At 38.8% G+C, this 18,344-nt stretch overlaps 3 protein-coding genes across 5 annotated transcripts; all 3 read right to left on the bottom strand.

Moving 5' to 3' along the window:
• Nucleotides 1–16: 16 nt before the first annotated feature.
• Nucleotides 17–4,141, bottom strand: LOC135676346 (calcium-transporting ATPase 1, endoplasmic reticulum-type-like). Its single transcript, XM_065187417.1, has 4 exons — nucleotides 3,876–4,141; nucleotides 3,095–3,204; nucleotides 1,854–2,082; nucleotides 17–867 (listed from the first exon to the last, which is right to left on the bottom strand). The coding sequence occupies exons 1-4, from the start codon at nucleotides 4,083–4,085 to the stop codon at nucleotides 289–291; spliced, it is 1,128 nt and encodes a 375-aa protein (XP_065043489.1). The 5' UTR covers nucleotides 4,086–4,141; the 3' UTR covers nucleotides 17–288.
• Nucleotides 4,142–7,227: 3,086 nt separating this feature from the next.
• On the bottom strand, nucleotides 7,228–9,480 carry LOC135586333 (probable LRR receptor-like serine/threonine-protein kinase At1g05700). 3 transcript variants are annotated; one of them, XM_065187426.1, is made up of 7 exons: nucleotides 9,333–9,480; nucleotides 8,258–9,253; nucleotides 8,032–8,164; nucleotides 7,898–7,966; nucleotides 7,744–7,815; nucleotides 7,596–7,667; nucleotides 7,228–7,506 (listed from the first exon to the last, which is right to left on the bottom strand). In XM_065187426.1, exons 1-7 carry the CDS (start codon nucleotides 9,409–9,411, stop codon nucleotides 7,311–7,313), a joined length of 1,617 nt encoding a protein of 538 aa, XP_065043498.1. In that variant the 5' UTR covers nucleotides 9,412–9,480; the 3' UTR covers nucleotides 7,228–7,310. The 3 variants fall into 3 exon arrangements, with proteins under 3 accessions (XP_065043498.1, XP_065043496.1, XP_065043497.1); XM_065187424.1 differs by having other exon boundaries at nucleotides 8,032–9,253; XM_065187425.1 differs by having other exon boundaries at nucleotides 8,032–9,253; nucleotides 9,336–9,464.
• Nucleotides 9,481–10,248: 768 nt separating this feature from the next.
• Nucleotides 10,249–17,947, bottom strand: LOC135676347 (calcium-transporting ATPase 1, endoplasmic reticulum-type-like). The gene is made up of 8 exons (XM_065187418.1): nucleotides 16,216–17,947; nucleotides 15,674–15,743; nucleotides 15,439–15,560; nucleotides 14,575–14,853; nucleotides 14,107–14,490; nucleotides 13,327–13,436; nucleotides 12,086–12,314; nucleotides 10,249–11,099 (listed from the first exon to the last, which is right to left on the bottom strand). The coding sequence occupies exons 1-8, from the start codon at nucleotides 17,617–17,619 to the stop codon at nucleotides 10,521–10,523; spliced, it is 3,177 nt and encodes a 1,058-aa protein (XP_065043490.1). The 5' UTR covers nucleotides 17,620–17,947; the 3' UTR covers nucleotides 10,249–10,520.
• Nucleotides 17,948–18,344: the final 397 nt, after the last annotated feature.

The following is an 18,344-nucleotide window of genomic DNA, read 5'->3' on the forward strand; positions in this document are numbered from 1 at the left end:
ACTGAAGAAGAGTATATTAAACGGACGAGCATAATTCCAGATTCGTAATTCCAGCTCATAATTACTACTACAGAAGGGTTCCGGTATAATTCCAGATTCATAAAAGATGTGTTTAAGAATCAAAGGTAAATATCTAAATCCAATACTAGTTCTGCCAGCCAAACTAATTTTGAATGTTGCCCTGGTTGCCTGATTCTCAAACAACCCACTTAAAAGGAGGAAAGAAAAGAATCAGAACGACCACCTTGGTCAAATATGATTCACAATATGAATCTTATATGCTAGCATCTACTCATCCTTGTGCTTCGTGGGGCGTCTCTTGGCACCTGAAGAATTTGTGCAGCGCCCAACAAACTTGAGGACCTCGTCGATAAGGATCACCGGAAATGCAACCACCAACACCAGGAGCCACTCGTTGAAACTGAGAGGCACTATTCCAAACACTTGAGCAAGGAAAGGGACATACAATATCAAGAAATGCAGCCCAAATGAGATGGACATGGCCAAAAGAAGCCACGGATTGGCCCAGGGAGGCATGCTCAGAAGGCTCCCATCTTCGGATAATGCATTCAGTGAATTGAACATCTCAATCGCCACCAAGACAGACAGCGAAAGGGTCATAGCCTTCACCTTGCCGGTCTGGAAGTAGTCACAGGGATTGTCGTCAAAGGTGAAACTCCGTGCCCCAGCAGTGAATGGTGCGACCTTGAAGCCCTCCCATGAGGAGCATTCTCCCCAATTAGAGAGTTGAGAATAGGTTACAAGAGTATGGCCATCACCACTCAAGTCAATGCCCGCAAAAGAACCATGAGTATACCATATAATGAAGATACCCACAGTGGCAATCCCCACATAAAGTCCGATGACCTATATATGGAGTTAAATAGGTCAGTAGAATCAAATATTTTGGCTAAAATATATTCATAGTACAAGTTAAAACTAGTCTTGCATCTACAGCCTGCCACTAAAAAGGTCTGAATCTTTGAAATAAAAAAAAAGTGTTACATGTAAAGTATAAAAATAACTAACTGCTATGAGATGACACCTCACCATTCGATGGGAACCCATTGAACTATAAATGATGACAATACCATGCAGGGACGGCTGATAATTAAAAAAGCCCAGTTGATCAAAACTTTATTCCTGCTATCTAAGTTTTCGGTTCTTTTAACTTTAGCCCCCTAATTTTAACAGGCATCTTAACATCCTTTCCCTGGCAGATGCCTGTAAAGGTTTTATACCCATAACATGTATATACAACAACTACTATTGGTATGTTTTAATTGTTTGGATATAAAAGATGCAGAGCCTAAAATTTAACTCAAAATTTGCTGGAGTTCAAAATCAAAGTGAAATTACCCTTCTTTATTAAACATGAGGATTATCATACAACGCTTAGGCATCAAAGATCAACAAAAACCTCATCTCAATCATTTATAGGATCCATGCATCTTTTTGCAAAAATACTAATAATAGAGAACACAGATGGTAATCAACTTATCAAGATATCAATTTGGAGAAGAAATGTGGTCAAAGGTCGAAGGAAGGAAATCACCAGACGTTAGATTGCAGGGACTAAAAGATGATTATCATGCTAAGACAGTTATTGGAAATTTTTAGAAATGAAAAAAATGCTTCAAGGCAATTATCAATAAAATAATAAACTAAATTGCATTCATTTCCAGGTTTTCTTAAGAAAAAAGAAAGAATCACAATGGGGCCTTGGAATTTCAGAGTTGAAAGAAGAAAAAGAATAAGCAATTCACCACAGAAACAACCTAGGCCATGAGACATACAAGTAAACACATAACAAGTTAATGCATAGCATAAAACAAAGATAAAAGATGACTTACCATATAACGGAATAAAATCCATGCAGTAATCAATGAATCATCACTCCTACGAGGTGGCTTCTTCATAATATCTTTGTCAGGTGGGTTGAATCCAAGAGCAGTTGCAGGAGGGCCATCTGTGACAAGATTGACCCACAAAAGTTGAACTGGTATCAACCCTTCAGGAATACCTAAAGCCGCCGTAAGAAAAATGGAAGCAACTTCACCAATATTTGAGGAGATCATGTACCTGTAGTTAGAAAATGAGAGATATTCATAGCTAAAATCGTCAATGAACATAAACAAAAAAAGAGAAAGTGATTAAACAGCAATTAGGCATTCAACAGAATTTTGAGTCCATGTATTGCATGACAACAGCAATAGTATATTCTAAAATCAAGGAAATCCACAAAAAAAAAAAATCCCATATGTTCATTAGTTGATTTAAAGCACTACTGTTGGCCAAACCAAGAGGACTGACTCACATCCAATTACTCGGTGGAGTAAGTTTCTGCAGGTTCATTTCTGCAGCAGAGAACAGCAGTAGCATACAGAAACGATGAAAACAAGAAAAGTAGTGTTAGGAACTAATGAAAATGTCAGGAAGGCATGTTGTCCACTGTGCACGACATTTGATTGTGAGAATTCCATTCATCTCTGATCCAGCAGTCAGACTAATACCTTCCCGTAAAAGGTCATTAAGTGATCAAATTCAATGCCAACCATGACTAAAAAGCCCAGTCATAGAGGCTAAATAACCAACCAAACAGATCAAAGTAAATTGCAATTCATGGCCCAACACTGCTAAAATATCTAGAAACAACTAAAATAATGAATTGTCTTAATGGTAGAATTATCTTTAAGTTCTCATTTATTTCCAAGATACAGTTAAAATTTAAGAAAAGAGATATAATAACAACGAATCCCACCTTTCAGGTTCTAGTATTCCACCAGAATTACCCTTTTATGTTAGTGTTTGTCCTCCCAGCTATTATCTTATTAAACACCATGGCAAACAGACTTCAATTTTACAACAAAAAAAAAGTTTTACGCTTAGCTATATATTACATTTTTACTAGTGAAAATTCACAAGAACATAAAGTACCATTCGTACTATTTAACTAGCCAAATTATACAAAGCATTCAGCTAGCTTATATGCATAAATCTGGTTGGGACATTCTGGATAAGAAGATACAATAACAGTTCTTACTAATAGTAAAATTGACAGATTGAATACTATATTAAATAAAAAAGATAAGACCTTATGAAAGCTTTCATATTGTTGTAAATTGATCTTCCCTCACCAACTGCTGCAACTATTGTATTAAAATTATCATCTGCTAGCACCATGTCTGAGGCTTCCTTAGCAACCTGAAATAAAGCAATGTTAAGACAGCTGTTGCCATGAATTAGTACTGGTTAGGGTAACACAATCTTTTAAAAACGCAAATGACCTTTGTTTAAGAGGATCAAGGTCTCAAGATGACAAACAGAATAGAAAATAAGAGTGGAACAAAATATCCAAAATTAGATGTAAAACTGACACAATTAGACATAAACAAAGTTTAGTTTCAAAAGATACTCTATCTTTACAATTACACCACAATCACATTACAATATTCTCTGATAAAGTAATTGCAACTGGATGATAATTTAACATGTTGGCAAAAGAGGGGGGAAAAAAAAATCAATTTCATCTGGCAAAGATGGAGAGTCCAGTACCAGGAAATGGGTTACATGTGAACATAGGATGTTGGTCAGAACAAATAGGAACGGGCAAAGCTGACATAAAAGGTCCAGAATATCCATCAACTTCCAGTGCCGTATGAACATTAAGTTGCTCATTATTGTCTACAATTACACTACCTCACTTACAGCTCTAACTAGTTATCCATCCTCGCCAAGCATAGTTACAGATTAACATATTTTCAATAAATCTCATAGATAGTGGGACAATTTCTTACTTGGGTATGACAATCTAGACAAAATATAAAGCCAATGGAAAGCAGAAAAAGAAAAACAAGAAAGAGTGCAGCACATACCTCTGTCCCAGCAATGCCCATTGCTATACCAATATCTGCCATTTTCAATGCAGGGGCATCATTCACTCCATCCCCCGTCATTGCAACTACCTCGCCATCCTCTTTCAGCAATCTCACAATCTCTTGTTTATGCCTTGGTTCTGCTCTAGAAAAGAGAAGGCCACCATTTTGCCTCAAAAGGGACTTTTTCTCATTAGACGATCTAGACATAAAATCTTTGCCCGTGAAGCTCTTTGAATGTATATCTTCGTCAAGTGTAAATACACAAATGTAATATATTTGCCACGTAATCACAACTCAAGCACGTGTTCACAACTGCAGCATATAATAAAGTTTGAAATATTTTTTTAAATACCTTTATTTGTTTTTTGGCTTAAACTAAAGCTATATATAAATCTAAGTGTCTCCATGCAGCTCTACATAACGACAAATAATGTGGATACGAAGATACTTTATCTCTCGTAATGGATTCTCTCTGAATCCGATAAAGTGAATCTATATAGAAGTTTCTAACGGTTGAGTGATATCCCTCGCTCATCAAAGTAAAGACATGTTTCTTCCGATAGTAAATAAAAAATTATTTAATTATCATGTTTGACGATCTGTTATATCCTCGAATAAAATCATTCTATTGGTATAATAATATTTTGTAATTAAAAGGAGTTGTCTAGGTCTTCTTATCCTATTAAACTCATGTTTTATGTTAGTTCTAGGACTATGTTACAATGTACATCCATTAATGAGGAAAATGATTAAGCAATATCAGTATAAAAAATCATACTCTTATTATCCTTCAATCGGTATAAACCTCAATTGAATTCATCTAATAACCTCAGATTAGACTCAATCCAACTAAAAGCATTCTAACCAGGTCAGGTCTAATTTATATTTGGTTAGGTCCAATTTAGGTCAAACTATTTGAACCAATCTATTTTGATATAAAATCACTTCGAACAATCATAACAGGTCAAATTGATTCATCTCATGTTTAATTTAGGATTAATTGATCTCAAACTCATAAAACAAGTCAAAATACAAAATGAAACTTCTAAGCTAACTCTAGCCCAAAACTATACTAACACAGGGCTGTGTGCTTAGCATGTTCACTAGAGGGAAAAAAAAAAAGCATCGAGTTGCATTGCAATGCCAAGCCGCACTTGGGTCATAGATGTTGGACCGTGCTAGCACACATCAAACCATAACTCGCAAGCTACATCGGGCTTTCCCAAATTAGGCCACATCGATGGCTCGTCAAGTCGAGTAGCTCCGTGATAACATTTGGAACTATATCGGACTCATGTAGCATGCTTTAGGTCAAGCCCAATTGAGTCGAGGTCTAGGTCAGATCGAGACGTGAGTTAAGCCACACCCTATGACTAGGTTTAACTAAGCCTAGGTTCAAATCTGACTTAGGTAATCTGAGGAATATCCTTTATCAATTGAGAGAAAATACGTAGATTTAATAAATCAATCAATAATCACTCAAATAAAATTATAACACTTCAATATCCTAACTAATCTTAAAACAAAAGCTAGCATCAATCTGTTCGCATTTCTATTCGAGAATATGCATCTTGTGTAATTTTCTAACAGGTACTTAATGTTCAAACACTTAGATAAAGTTTTTGATACAAGTGTTCAAACACCTGGGCTTAAAAAAATCCATCCATCTACATTGTCTCATATCTAAGTTTTTCTGTGTAAAGAGATATTTAAGAATAGTGAAAATCTCAACAATATGCTCATAAAGATTATATCTATAGATTTTTAACTAAAAATAATAGCTACTAATTATGGATTATATGTAAAATAATTCTTTTCATGAGTCTTTAATTGTTTAAATACATTAGTACACATCTAAGTCTTTGAATACAACCATCACCATAAATCACAAATCTTTCTCCTTCACAGGAACCACCAAAATAGGGGCATCATTTAACCCTTTTTTAAATTCCTCAAGACCTCATTGATATTCATCATTTTAAACAAGTTTTACATTCTTTTAAGTCAATCTTATCAAATAGTTGTCACTTTAAAAAATCATTCAACAAATATTTTATATTAACTAGTCAATCTAATAAGCTCCTGATTTCTAAAACATTAATTGGTTACTTCTAATTTAAAATAGATTCAAGTTTTTGAGGATTAATAAATATATTTACACTATACTTCACATCCATGATAAACATAACATTTTACTTTCACATATAGTCTTTCATGCCTTAGAATCTTGAAGACCACATGATTTGATTACTTTTAAAATGATCAGAATATCACTAATAAATATAATTATAAATTTATCTAGGAGTGAAAGATTTTGTTCACGAGATCAATTAAAACAATCGGTGCATTATTTAACCCAAAAGGCATCACCAAAAAATTTATAATGATTATATCTTTTATACATCTATTTTTTTTATCTTCAATTAATAGTACTTATATCTTAGATTAAGCTTTGAATGTACTCAAATACCTTAAAGATGATCATAAATCATTCATCCAAGAAAGAAGATATTTATTATGGATGATGACTTAGTCGAGTTGCCTATAGTTAATACATAAGCTCAACGACATATTCTTATTTTTCACAAATAAAACAGAGTACCTTATGAAAAAACACTAAGTTAAGTGAAGTCATCATCTAGTAAGTCCTACATTTGTCTCTTCATCTCTTGTAGTTCGACTCAGATCATACTAGAGGCTTAGAAATAAGTATAGTGCTAAGGAGAAGATTGACGTTGAATTCGATTTAGGAGGCAATCTAAGCAAATCCTTTAAAAAAAATTCTAAAAAATCCTTAACAACAAGGATATCTTGTAGCATGATCTTCTTAGATTCTTCCAAGTTTAAAATGAAAGCGAAGAATCATTTGCGACCTTTTCTTAGTAGTCTTCTTGGGTTCTAATAAATTAAAAAGAATGACTAACATATGGAAGAAAAAAGTTTCACTGTTCTAAAACAATCTAACATAATAGTAGCTCATTACTTAGAAAATAAGATCAATCAGTAGCTCATTACTCTTATAAACTGGCATTTCATCATTTAAACATATGGTTAACTAATAAAAAATCATCAATATGTATGACCACCAATATAGTCTTAATAAGAGACTCCAAGTCTCTATTTAGTTTAATGACAAAACATGATACCAATGCGATATCTAAACACTTGATCTTCTATCAAGAAATTACAAAATCAGGGTTCTCAACCATGCTTTATATCGATTCGAGGGCTCTGTAAACCTTCAATCATACTCGAATATCATTAAAAAAAAATCACAATTGTAAATTTTTTTTTTATTACATACACCAAATGTGACATACTTTCCACATAATCACAACTCAGGACAGAATAAAGCTAATTAATAACTTTATTCAAAGTAAGTTTTAAATATTCCTAAATAATATTATCTTACAAATACCCAAAAATTAAACCTTATTGGTTCTGTAAAAAGGAATAAACTTGTTGCCATTGATCGGGGGCTATCTGACAGGCGCATATTATTATAAAGACGCCAAGACCAACAATGGCGAGTTTCCACCAAAGTCCCTTGCCTTTCCCTTCCTTCGGCGAGCCTCTCCTCCCGTTGCATGATCGGCCCGACGGGCACAAGTCTTGATTACCGGAAACCCTGAGGAAGCACAAGCACAACAGCAAGAACACACTGAGCAACCCTACGATTCGTGCATGCAAACCGTTTGTGGAATTCGATTGGCTTACTCCAAGTCAAGTTTGGTGTTCTGCGTCAGCGAGGAGGGTACCCATCCACTGAAGTGGTCGTAAGCCAAGTTTCTACAAGATGGAGCATGCACAATAATCTTCAGTACAGAATGCTAAGCTAAAATCCCAAGCAGATTCTATCGCTTACAGTATTCGTAGTTTGGGCAAATTGCCTAAGAAATCTGGAATCTCCCCACTCAAGGAGTTATCGTGCAGATCTCTGTAACTCACCAATGGACACAGATCAGAGTGGTTGAGCAGAGAACACAAAATGCTGTCAAGGTTTCAGAAATACAACTCACACAATTTCCAGGGCAGTTAATGCACCGAAGTTGGGCAGAACTCCAGTAAGTCTAAATCCGGATAGAATTCTGCATCAAACTAGAGATTAAGAATGGAATGATGCGAGTCCGAAGCTTGAGTGCGTCCAACTTACAGTTCTGTGATTCTAGGTTTTTCATCGGAGCTGCATCTCACCCATTCCCAGTTGTAGGATAATGGGAGGCAGGGATCGCCATTCCAGTCCAGGAGGACCTTGAACTGTCGTTGCAGAGTCCCAAGTGCGTTCACTATCATGTTGAAATCAGGAGTTTTTGGCATTCGTATTCGCTTGATTGAGCATCGGCTATCCACATTGGATGAAGTTTCGATCAAAGACGTACCGTCGTCTGCATTGGTTCCATTGCTCAGAGCAGCACTGACAAGGAAAACCTCCATGGCGCTGATGATTGGCGGAAGCGTGGAGTCAGCCGTGGGCCTCAACTCGATGGCTGTGTTGGAGTTTGCTGGCATGTTAAAGGATAACTCGATGAAATTCTGGTAAGGTGGGCTTACAGGTGCTGAAACATTCACGCCGTCGACATAGATCTCGAAGGAACGCATCTGAGTGGACTCTAGCTCGGACATCTCTGAGAAGTACATGTTCATGAAGATTGTTAGGGTGGATGTTGGTCGATAAGTGAGAAGAATCGACAAGCTCGATGGTTGGGTGGGTGCTACTGCAGTCTGCAGCACCAACGCTGGGGGCTTATCCATTGAATCCGGGACGATGAAGCTTGTATCACTTGCGAGTGCTGTCAACCCGTTCGATATTATGCTTGGGGTCCATATACGGTCATAAACATCATCCTTGTACCTCACGATTTGCTGTGCACCAAAGGCCTCCCTTGTTCGCAGGAATAGCGCACGGCTGGGGTCGACATGGGCATACATGCTCCACTCCAAGCTCCTGACCTCGATGGCGGACACGAACGGGAACTGGTTCGTCAGCGTCAGGGCGACGCACACGCTGGTGGCGTCGCCTTTCACCACGTAGATCGCCTCGCGCGAGACCGGCTGATCCAGCGACGTCACCACCGTGTCCCAGCCGTTGGCGTCGAACTGCAGAGCGAAGCTTGGAGGAAATGACTTCCCGTCGTAGTTCCCGTAGTTGAAGCTGGCACGGACGAGCACTCGTCCGCCGCCGCTAACGTCGATCCGGTAACAGCTCTTCCTCCTCGAGTCGAAGAATCTGAGTGTGGTCATGGCCCGCGAGAGCGAACCGCGGTTCCTGAAGACGAAGCTTCGGCCGTGCCCGATGTACAAGTTGTCGCCTACCCATTCGATGTTACTTTCGTCGATGAACGACTCCGAAGATCCACAGTCGATGCTGAGGAACACTGCAGGTCACAGAGCAGGAAAGGGTTAGAATGCGCCGCAGCGTTAGCAATCTTAGCTCCATGGGAGAAGGAATAATACCACCAGCTGAAACAGTTGCGACGAGGAGAGGAAGTAGTGGAAGCAGCAAGAGAAGGGAGGTCTTGAGGTGCTTAGCCATGGAAGGTGGAGACTACGAAGAAGAAGAGGCGTACCTACAATTAAAGGAACGTTCTGCAAGAAGAAAAGTCTCATGACTGAAGTGGCTGACAGAGGCGGTGGAAATGTGGTGGAGGAAAAGTCTCACTTCACATCATGAACTGTCTCTCCTCGTTCATTCTATATTTAATAAAGTCATAATTTATGTAAATGATCTTTTAGTTATCTAATGAGCTTCGTATATTTTAATAAAATTTAAGTTTTTTTTTTTTTAAATGCTTCTGCATCCGCATGATGCAGAATCCATGGTTCATCATCAGGCACACGTATAGAACCAACAATCGATCCCTACTGTCGTGACATGCTCATGTCGGCATTGCTCACCAGGGGAATCTCGGAAGTCGAAGACTTCTCTGAGGTCATCCTGCGCCGACAAGCTCTTTGACCTCGACGAGACACAAGTCGGCAAACGCAGTGTCGAGGTCTTCGACGTCGACGAGACACAGGTCGCCAGACGCAGCGTCTGGCTTTACGCGCTTGGAGAACGAGAGGCGGCGTATCAACAACGGCTGTGGTTGGAATCATGTAAGGTGCGGAAGCCACTGTTGCTGTTGATGCCCGACATTTTCCCAATAAGCGGCAGCCCTCAGAACAGTGTTCGCTTCCCATTTGGTCGTTTGCGCAGAGGTGATTATAACAGGAGGAAGAAGGAATTCAAGGTAATTACCAAGGCGAAGTTTCAGAGTTGGAAACCAAAAATGCTCCACCAGCAGCAGCACGCTTGAAACAGCATAATTTGTCTCTGAGAAACAAAAATATATTTAAAATTAATGTCGATCCTTCACTGAAGAAGAGTATATTAAACGGACGAGCATAATTCCAGATTCGTAATTCCAGCTCATAATTACTACTACAGAAGGGTTCCGGTATAATTCCAGATTCATAAAAGATGTGTTTAAGAATCAAAGGTAAATATCTAAATCCAATACTAGTTCTGCCAGCCAAACTAATTTTGAATGTTGCCCTGGTTGCCTGATTCTCAAACAACCCACTTAAAAGGAGGAAAGAAAAGAATCAGAACGACCACCTTGGTCAAATATGATTCACAATATGAATCTTATATGCTAGCATCTACTCATCCTTGTGCTTCGTGGGGCGTCTCTTGGCACCTGAAGAATTTGTGCAGCGCCCAACAAACTTGAGGACCTCGTCGATAAGGATCACCGGAAATGCAACCACCAACACCAGGAGCCACTCGTTGAAACTGAGAGGCACTATTCCAAACACTTGAGCAAGGAAAGGGACATACAATATCAAGAAATGCAGCCCAAATGAGATGGACATGGCCAAAAGAAGCCACGGATTGGCCCAGGGAGGCATGCTCAGAAGGCTCCCATCTTCGGATAATGCATTCAGTGAATTGAACATCTCAATCGCCACCAAGACAGACAGCGAAAGGGTCATAGCCTTCACCTTGCCGGTCTGGAAGTAGTCACAGGGATTGTCGTCAAAGGTGAAACTCCGTGCCCCAGCAGTGAATGGTGCGACCTTGAAGCCCTCCCATGAGGAGCATTCTCCCCAATTAGAGAGTTGAGAATAGGTTACAAGAGTATGGCCATCACCACTCAAGTCAATGCCCGCAAAAGAACCATGAGTATACCATATAATGAAGATACCCACAGTGGCAATCCCCACATAAAGTCCGATGACCTATATATGGAGTTAAATAGGTCAGTAGAATCAAATATTTTGGCTAAAATATATTCATAGTACAAGTTAAAACTAGTCTTGCATCTACAGCCTGCCACTAAAAAGGTCTGAATCTTTGAAATAAAAAAAAAGTGTTACATGTAAAGTATAAAAATAACTAACTGCTATGAGATGACACCTCACCATTCGATGGGAACCCATTGAACTATAAATGATGACAATACCATGCAGGGACGGCTGATAATTAAAAAAGCCCAGTTGATCAAAACTTTATTCCTGCTATCTAAGTTTTCGGTTCTTTTAACTTTAGCCCCCTAATTTTAACAGGCATCTTAACATCCTTTCCCTGGCAGATGCCTGTAAAGGTTTTATACCCATAACATGTATATACAACAACTACTATTGGTATGTTTTAATTGTTTGGATATAAAAGATGCAGAGCCTAAAATTTAACTCAAAATTTGCTGGAGTTCAAAATCAAAGTGAAATTACCCTTCTTTATTAAACATGAGGATTATCATACAACGCTTAGGCATCAAAGATCAACAAAAACCTCATCTCAATCATTTATAGGATCCATGCATCTTTTTGCAAAAATACTAATAATAGAGAACACAGATGGTAATCAACTTATCAAGATATCAATTTGGAGAAGAAATGTGGTCAAAGGTCGAAGGAAGGAAATCACCAGACGTTAGATTGCAGGGACTAAAAGATGGTTATCATGCTAAGACAGTTATTGGAAATTTTTAGAAATGAAAAAAATGCTTCAAGGCAATTATCAATAAAATAATAAACTAAATTGCATTCATTTCCAGGTTTTCTTAAGAAAAAAGAAAGAATCACAATGGGGCCTTGGAATTTCAGAGTTGAAAGAAGAAAAAGAATAAGCAATTCACCACAGAAACAACCTAGGCCATGAGACATACAAGTAAACACATAACAAGTTAATGCATAGCATAAAACAAAGATAAAAGATGACTTACCATATAACGGAATAAAATCCATGCAGTAATCAATGAATCATCACTCCTACGAGGTGGCTTCTTCATAATATCTTTGTCAGGTGGGTTGAATCCAAGAGCAGTTGCAGGAGGGCCATCTGTGACAAGATTGACCCACAAAAGTTGAACTGGTATCAACCCTTCAGGAATACCTAAAGCCGCCGTAAGAAAAATGGAAGCAACTTCACCAATATTTGAGGAGATCATGTACCTGTAGTTAGAAAATGAGAGATATTCATAGCTAAAATCGTCAATGAACATAAACAAAAAAAGAGAAAGTGATTAAACAGCAATTAGGCATTCAACAGAATTTTGAGTCCATGTATTGCATGACAACAGCAATAGTATATTCTAAAATCAAGGAAATCCACAAAAAAAAAAAATCCCATATGTTCATTAGTTGATTTAAAGCACTACTGTTGGCCAAACCAAGAGGACTGACTCACATCCAATTACTCGGTGGAGTAAGTTTCTGCAGGTTCATTTCTGCAGCAGAGAACAGCAGTAGCATACAGAAACGATGAAAACAAGAAAAGTAGTGTTAGGAACTAATGAAAATGTCAGGAAGGCATGTTGTCCACTGTGCACGACATTTGATTGTGAGAATTCCATTCATCTCTGATCCAGCAGTCAGACTAATACCTTCCCGTAAAAGGTCATTAAGTGATCAAATTCAATGCCAACCATGACTAAAAAGCCCAGTCATAGAGGCTAAATAACCAACCAAACAGATCAAAGTAAATTGCAATTCATGGCCCAACACTGCTAAAATATCTAGAAACAACTAAAATAATGAATTGTCTTAATGGTAGAATTATCTTTAAGTTCTCATTTATTTCCAAGATACAGTTAAAATTTAAGAAAAGAGATATAATAACAACGAATCCCACCTTTCAGGTTCTAGTATTCCACCAGAATTACCCTTTTATGTTAGTGTTTGTCCTCCCAGCTATTATCTTATTAAACACCATGGCAAACAGACTTCAATTTTACAACAAAAAAAAAGTTTTACGCTTAGCTATATATTACATTTTTACTAGTGAAAATTCACAAGAACATAAAGTACCATTCGTACTATTTAACTAGCCAAATTATACAAAGCATTCAGCTAGCTTATATGCATAAATCTGGTTGGGACATTCTGGATAAGAAGATACAATAACAGTTCTTACTAATAGTAAAATTGACAGATTGAATACTATATTAAATAAAAAAGATAAGACCTTATGAAAGCTTTCATATTGTTGTAAATTGATCTTCCCTCACCAACTGCTGCAACTATTGTATTAAAATTATCATCTGCTAGCACCATGTCTGAGGCTTCCTTAGCAACCTGAAATAAAGCAATGTTAAGACAGCTGTTGCCATGAATTAGTACTGGTTAGGGTAACACAATCTTTTAAAAACGCAAATGACCTTTGTTTAAGAGGATCAAGGTCTCAAGATGACAAACAGAATAGAAAATAAGAGTGGAACAAAATATCCAAAATTAGATGTAAAACTGACACAATTAGACATAAACAAAGTTTAGTTTCAAAAGATACTCTATCTTTACAATTACACCACAATCACATTACAATATTCTCTGATAAAGTAATTGCAACTGGATGATAATTTAACATGTTGGCAAAAGAGGGGGGAAAAAAAATCAATTTCATCTGGCAAAGATGGAGAGTCCAGTACCAGGAAATGGGTTACATGTGAACATAGGATGTTGGTCAGAACAAATAGGAACGGGCAAAGCTGACATAAAAGGTCCAGAATATCCATCAACTTCCAGTGCCGTATGAACATTAAGTTGCTCATTATTGTCTACAATTACACTACCTCACTTACAGCTCTAACTAGTTATCCATCCTCGCCAAGCATAGTTACAGATTAACATATTTTCAATAAATCTCATAGATAGTGGGACAATTTCTTACTTGGGTATGACAATCTAGACAAAATATAAAGCCAATGGAAAGCAGAAAAAGAAAAACAAGAAAGAGTGCAGCACATACCTCTGTCCCAGCAATGCCCATTGCTATACCAATATCTGCCATTTTCAATGCAGGGGCATCATTCACTCCATCCCCCGTCATTGCAACTACCTCGCCATCCTCTTTCAGCAATCTCACAATCTCTTGTTTATGCCTTGGTTCTGCTCTAGAAAAGAGAAGGCCACCATTTTGCCTCAAAAGGGACTTTTTCTCATTAGACGATCTAGACATAAAATCTTTGCCCGTGAAGCTCTTTGAATGTATATCTTCGTCAAGTGTAAATACACCTATGTCACGGCAAATTGCTTCAGCTGTTTCCTTGTTATCTCCAGTTATGACCATAACTCGGATGCCAGCTGTTCTACAATCTTCAATTGCTTTGTGGACCTCTTTCCGTGGAGGATCCTATAATGGTTTCAAAAGCATATAGACATGTCAATGGTGCCAACAGAGGCTAAAGAAGATGTTCAGTGAAGCAAGATGTCTTACTCTAAGCCCTACTAGTCCAACAAATATGAGACCAGTCTCAATGGATGAATAATTTGACGGATCAAGAAGAAGTTTATGAGCCGGGTGGTCTTCACCATCATATGTTGCAAATTCTGTTAGATCATCCTTATAAGCAAATCCCAAACAGCGCAATTGATTTGTTGACATGTCATGAAGAGCATCCAGAATCAGACTTTTTGACCTGTCATCTAACAGGACTACAGATCCATCAAGCAGTTGAATGTAGGAACTTCTTTCCAACAAATTTTCTACAGCACCCTGCCACAATGCAACATTAATTATTTATTATTCTAAAGACTTTCCATTCACAGGGAGTTAACTGCAGTTACAAACAAATAACAAAACATGAGAGGGACTTGGAAATTATATTTTAATAACTTTTTCAAATAGCAGTACATCAAGCATGCAGAACAAGTATAATATCTAAATCAACCATTGGAGGAATGGCAATCCAGTATAAGGCTGGGAAATAAAGTGATAAAAAAGAATGAAAATAAATCCCTTTAAGTGTGCCCAACAAAATTAAGTGTTTCTCAAAGTGTAAAATATAGCTCTTTTCCTAGGACAAAGAAGACAAAATGCTAGGGTCAGGGAGTAAAGGCAATAAAACATCTTCTATGAATAAGGTGTCAAAGTTATTTCGTCAGTTGAACAATGGGGTCAACATTCTCAATGTAGACAGACACATGAAGACAAAATGATTAGTTGTCCATCAGTTACTCCTACTATAAGTCCCTTTAGGCCAGTTTCACCTGAACAAAACAAAGTTTTTCTCAAACCATAATTAATAAAAACACCATTAAGATAACAAATTGATTAGACAGAAAAAGGAGGGGAAAATACCTTTACAAGTAAACAGTTGGTTCCTGACTTTGATTTAACAATAACTCCCATCGACTTTCGAATGCGATCAAACTCAAGAGTAGCAACCCTCTGAGCCATTTCATTCCACCATTTACAGCACTCTTCCATTTAAAAAGAATATCATAATCATTTATAGGAAAATAAGCAAACATGGATTAAAGTATCATAATTAGATCATTTTAATGCAAACTGAAATTTGAGGCTCGAAACATACTTAATATGTCATCCGAGTCCACCAATGAAGTATCACAATCGCCAGGAAGACCCATTTTCTCAACCAAGACCTGATATAATATATATATATATATATATATAATTAATTAATTTATCAACAGAGTAAGATCAAGTATATATCAAAACTAAAAATATGAATTACATTTACTATTCCAAAGTCACATCCAGAATAAATCTAATACAAACAGCTAAAATATAGGTATGCATATTTAACAACTAACTGAATGGCTTCAGAACAAGAACAAACAGACAAGAAAGCTACTCACCAGTGCATTTTATATTTCACATATGCACTTACAAAAGAATCTAGATACAGTGTAATTGATCTTCTATTTGATTTCCAGTTCTCTTCACATGATTATGTAGTCCATTATATTTTACCTAAATAAGGACTCTAGCTTTCCAATTCAAGGATAATTCTGCTTCAATATCCATATTAAATTTTCAGGAACAGGTGCTTCAGCATCAAACTAGAGCAAGCAAGGAAAAACTGCAATGAGAGGGAAATATATGGATTCTTACCTTCAAGGCTGCCTCCGTGGGCATACCACTGGTGACAAAGTGATGTCCTGACTGACTGATGCTCGAGTCATTACAAACAGCTGCAATCTTAGCAATAATTTGAAGATTTGCATCCATATCACTGGATGGCCATTCATGGATCTTCCCATCACGAGGATTGTATGTGGTACCATCCACTTTGAATGTTCTAAGTGTATCTGTCCAGCGCCCCATTGCAACAAGCCTTACGACAGACATCTGGTTTGTGGTTAATGTACCAGTCTTATCAGAGCATATCACAGTTGTGCAACCCAAAGTCTCAACACTTGGTAGCTTCCGGACCAATGCATTCTTTTGTGCCATCTTCCGTGTACCCAATGCCAAGCAAGTAGTGATAACTGCAGGCAACCCTTCTGGGATTGCTGCAACAGCCAAGGCCACAGCAATCTCAAAGTAATAAGTACACTTCTCAAAAGAGAACTTGAAATTACTCGGCCAGCCATCAACATACTCCCAGGTTAAGAAGTACTTCACATTGATAAGCCAAACAACAGCACAAATCACACCGATGATAGCTGTAAGGACCTCACCAAACTCATTCAGTTTCTTCTTCAGTGGCGTATCTTCTTCACTCTGTGAAGCTTCATGAATCTGCGAATGTATCTTACCAATTTCAGTGTTCATGCCGGTCTGTGTAACCAAGCACACACAGCTGCCATTCACAACTGTAGTACCTGCAAAGACCATGCATTCCTTCCCTTGGATATCTATGTCTTCAGACTCAACTACATGGTTGGTTTTATTCACGGCAGCATTCTCTCCGGTGAGAGATGCTTGTTCTACCCTCACAGTAGAGCTGATCAGGTGCAAAATCCTCAGATCCGCAGGAACCTTATCCCCAACCTTGAGCTCCACAATGTCACCTGGCACAAGCTCCTTAGCAGGCAGATTTGGAATTAGCTCACCGTCCCTTGTAACGGTGGCATGCTCGGACTGGATTTCTTTGAGGGCCTCAAGTGCCTTCTCGGCGTTGTTCTCTTGCCAAACACCAACGATTGCATTCACTATCAGAATAAGGAAGATCACCAAGGGCTCGACAAAGGCAGTGATCCCCATCTCACCACCTTCGTCGCCATCGCACCAAGCCAGCACAAAGGAAACGACGGCGGCCACAAGGAGGATCCGGACCAGCGTATCATTGAACTGCTCAAGAACCAAATGCCAGATCGATGGCCCAGAGTGCTTCTCGAGTTCGTTCAGCCCATAAATCTCCCGCCGCGCCAGCACCTCGTCGGATCGGAGCCCGTACTTAGCCGAAACCTTGAATTCGGCCTCGCACTCCTGGACACTCCTCGCCCAGGCGGGAAAATTCGAGATCGGCGTCTCAACACCCTTCTTCCCGTCATCCTGCCCTCCTTTCCCCATCCCCACGCCGCCCCAACCGACAATCCCAGCGAAAACCAAATCTATCCTACAAATCCCTCAAATCCATGCTTCCCGACAACGCCATTTCATGCCTCACCGACTCAAAAGTCCGACCCCACCGACCCGCAAAGAGAAGCCGAGAGAGAGAGAGAGAGGGAAAAGGGCACCAGGGATTCGTCACCCAACACGAAGAAGACTTCTTCGCTTGCGGTTCTCTCGCTTCCGTGATCCCTCCCTCACTTCTTCCTTTCTCGCTTTCGACACGAAAGAGAAAACCCTCAGGCGAAGCGATCTCCCGATCGCTCGCCCTAAATAGAACGCCGTCTCCGCCAGCTAGACTCCCAACGAAACGAACACGACCACTCATCACCATCTACCCCGTTTGCATCTACGTCGTGATCTCACCCGTAAAACCATCGTGGGACCCACATTCAAGGCGGAGTAAGTCCGATCCCCGTAAACACACTCGCGTCACCCTCATTTCCGTCACCCGTCGTGTTCACCTATCTGTCCTGCAATGGGGTCCCCGCGGGCCCCGACGCCACCTCCGGTCACAGGAACCGAGGCCTAATCAGCTTTATTTTATTGGCCATCGCACAATATTTTTTATGGGCAGTAAATAAAGGGCGACTTCAGGAAATTTCCGGGAGGCATCATGCAGGGTTATATTAGTAAATTTATTTGGTGTGATGATATCACGTGCACGCTTCTTAATGCTGACCTCC

Source organism: Musa acuminata, chromosome BXJ1-6 (assembly GCF_036884655.1).
Source record: "Musa acuminata AAA Group cultivar baxijiao chromosome BXJ1-6, Cavendish_Baxijiao_AAA, whole genome shotgun sequence".
In the NCBI taxonomy this organism is placed as follows: domain Eukaryota; kingdom Viridiplantae; phylum Streptophyta; class Magnoliopsida; order Zingiberales; family Musaceae; genus Musa; species Musa acuminata.

Coding starts and splice junctions, on each gene's coding strand:
- LOC135676346 (XM_065187417.1), bottom strand. CDS start 4,085: ATGTCTAGATCGTCTAATGAGAAAAAGTCCCTTTTGAGGCAAAATGGT. Junction 2,083..3,094: donor AATATGAAAGCTTTCATAAG/GTCTTATCTTTT, acceptor TTCTAACTACAG/GTACATGATCTCCTCAAATA. Junction 868..1,853: donor GGATTTTATTCCGTTATATG/GTAAGTCATCTT, acceptor CTCCATATATAG/GTCATCGGACTTTATGTGGG.
- LOC135586333 (XM_065187424.1), bottom strand. CDS start 9,411: ATGGCTAAGCACCTCAAGACCTCCCTTCTCTTGCTGCTTCCACTACTT. Junction 9,254..9,332: donor CGCAACTGTTTCAGCTGGTG/GTATTATTCCTT, acceptor TGTGACCTGCAG/TGTTCCTCAGCATCGACTGT. Junction 7,967..8,031: donor AAACCTAGAATCACAGAACT/GTAAGTTGGACG, acceptor AGTTTGATGCAG/AATTCTATCCGGATTTAGAC.
- LOC135676347 (XM_065187418.1), bottom strand. CDS start 17,619: ATGGGGAAAGGAGGGCAGGATGACGGGAAGAAGGGTGTTGAGACGCCG. Junction 15,561..15,673: donor GGACTCGGATGACATATTAA/GTATGTTTCGAG, acceptor TTTAAATGGAAG/AGTGCTGTAAATGGTGGAAT. Junction 14,491..14,574: donor TTGGACTAGTAGGGCTTAGA/GTAAGACATCTT, acceptor AAACCATTATAG/GATCCTCCACGGAAAGAGGT.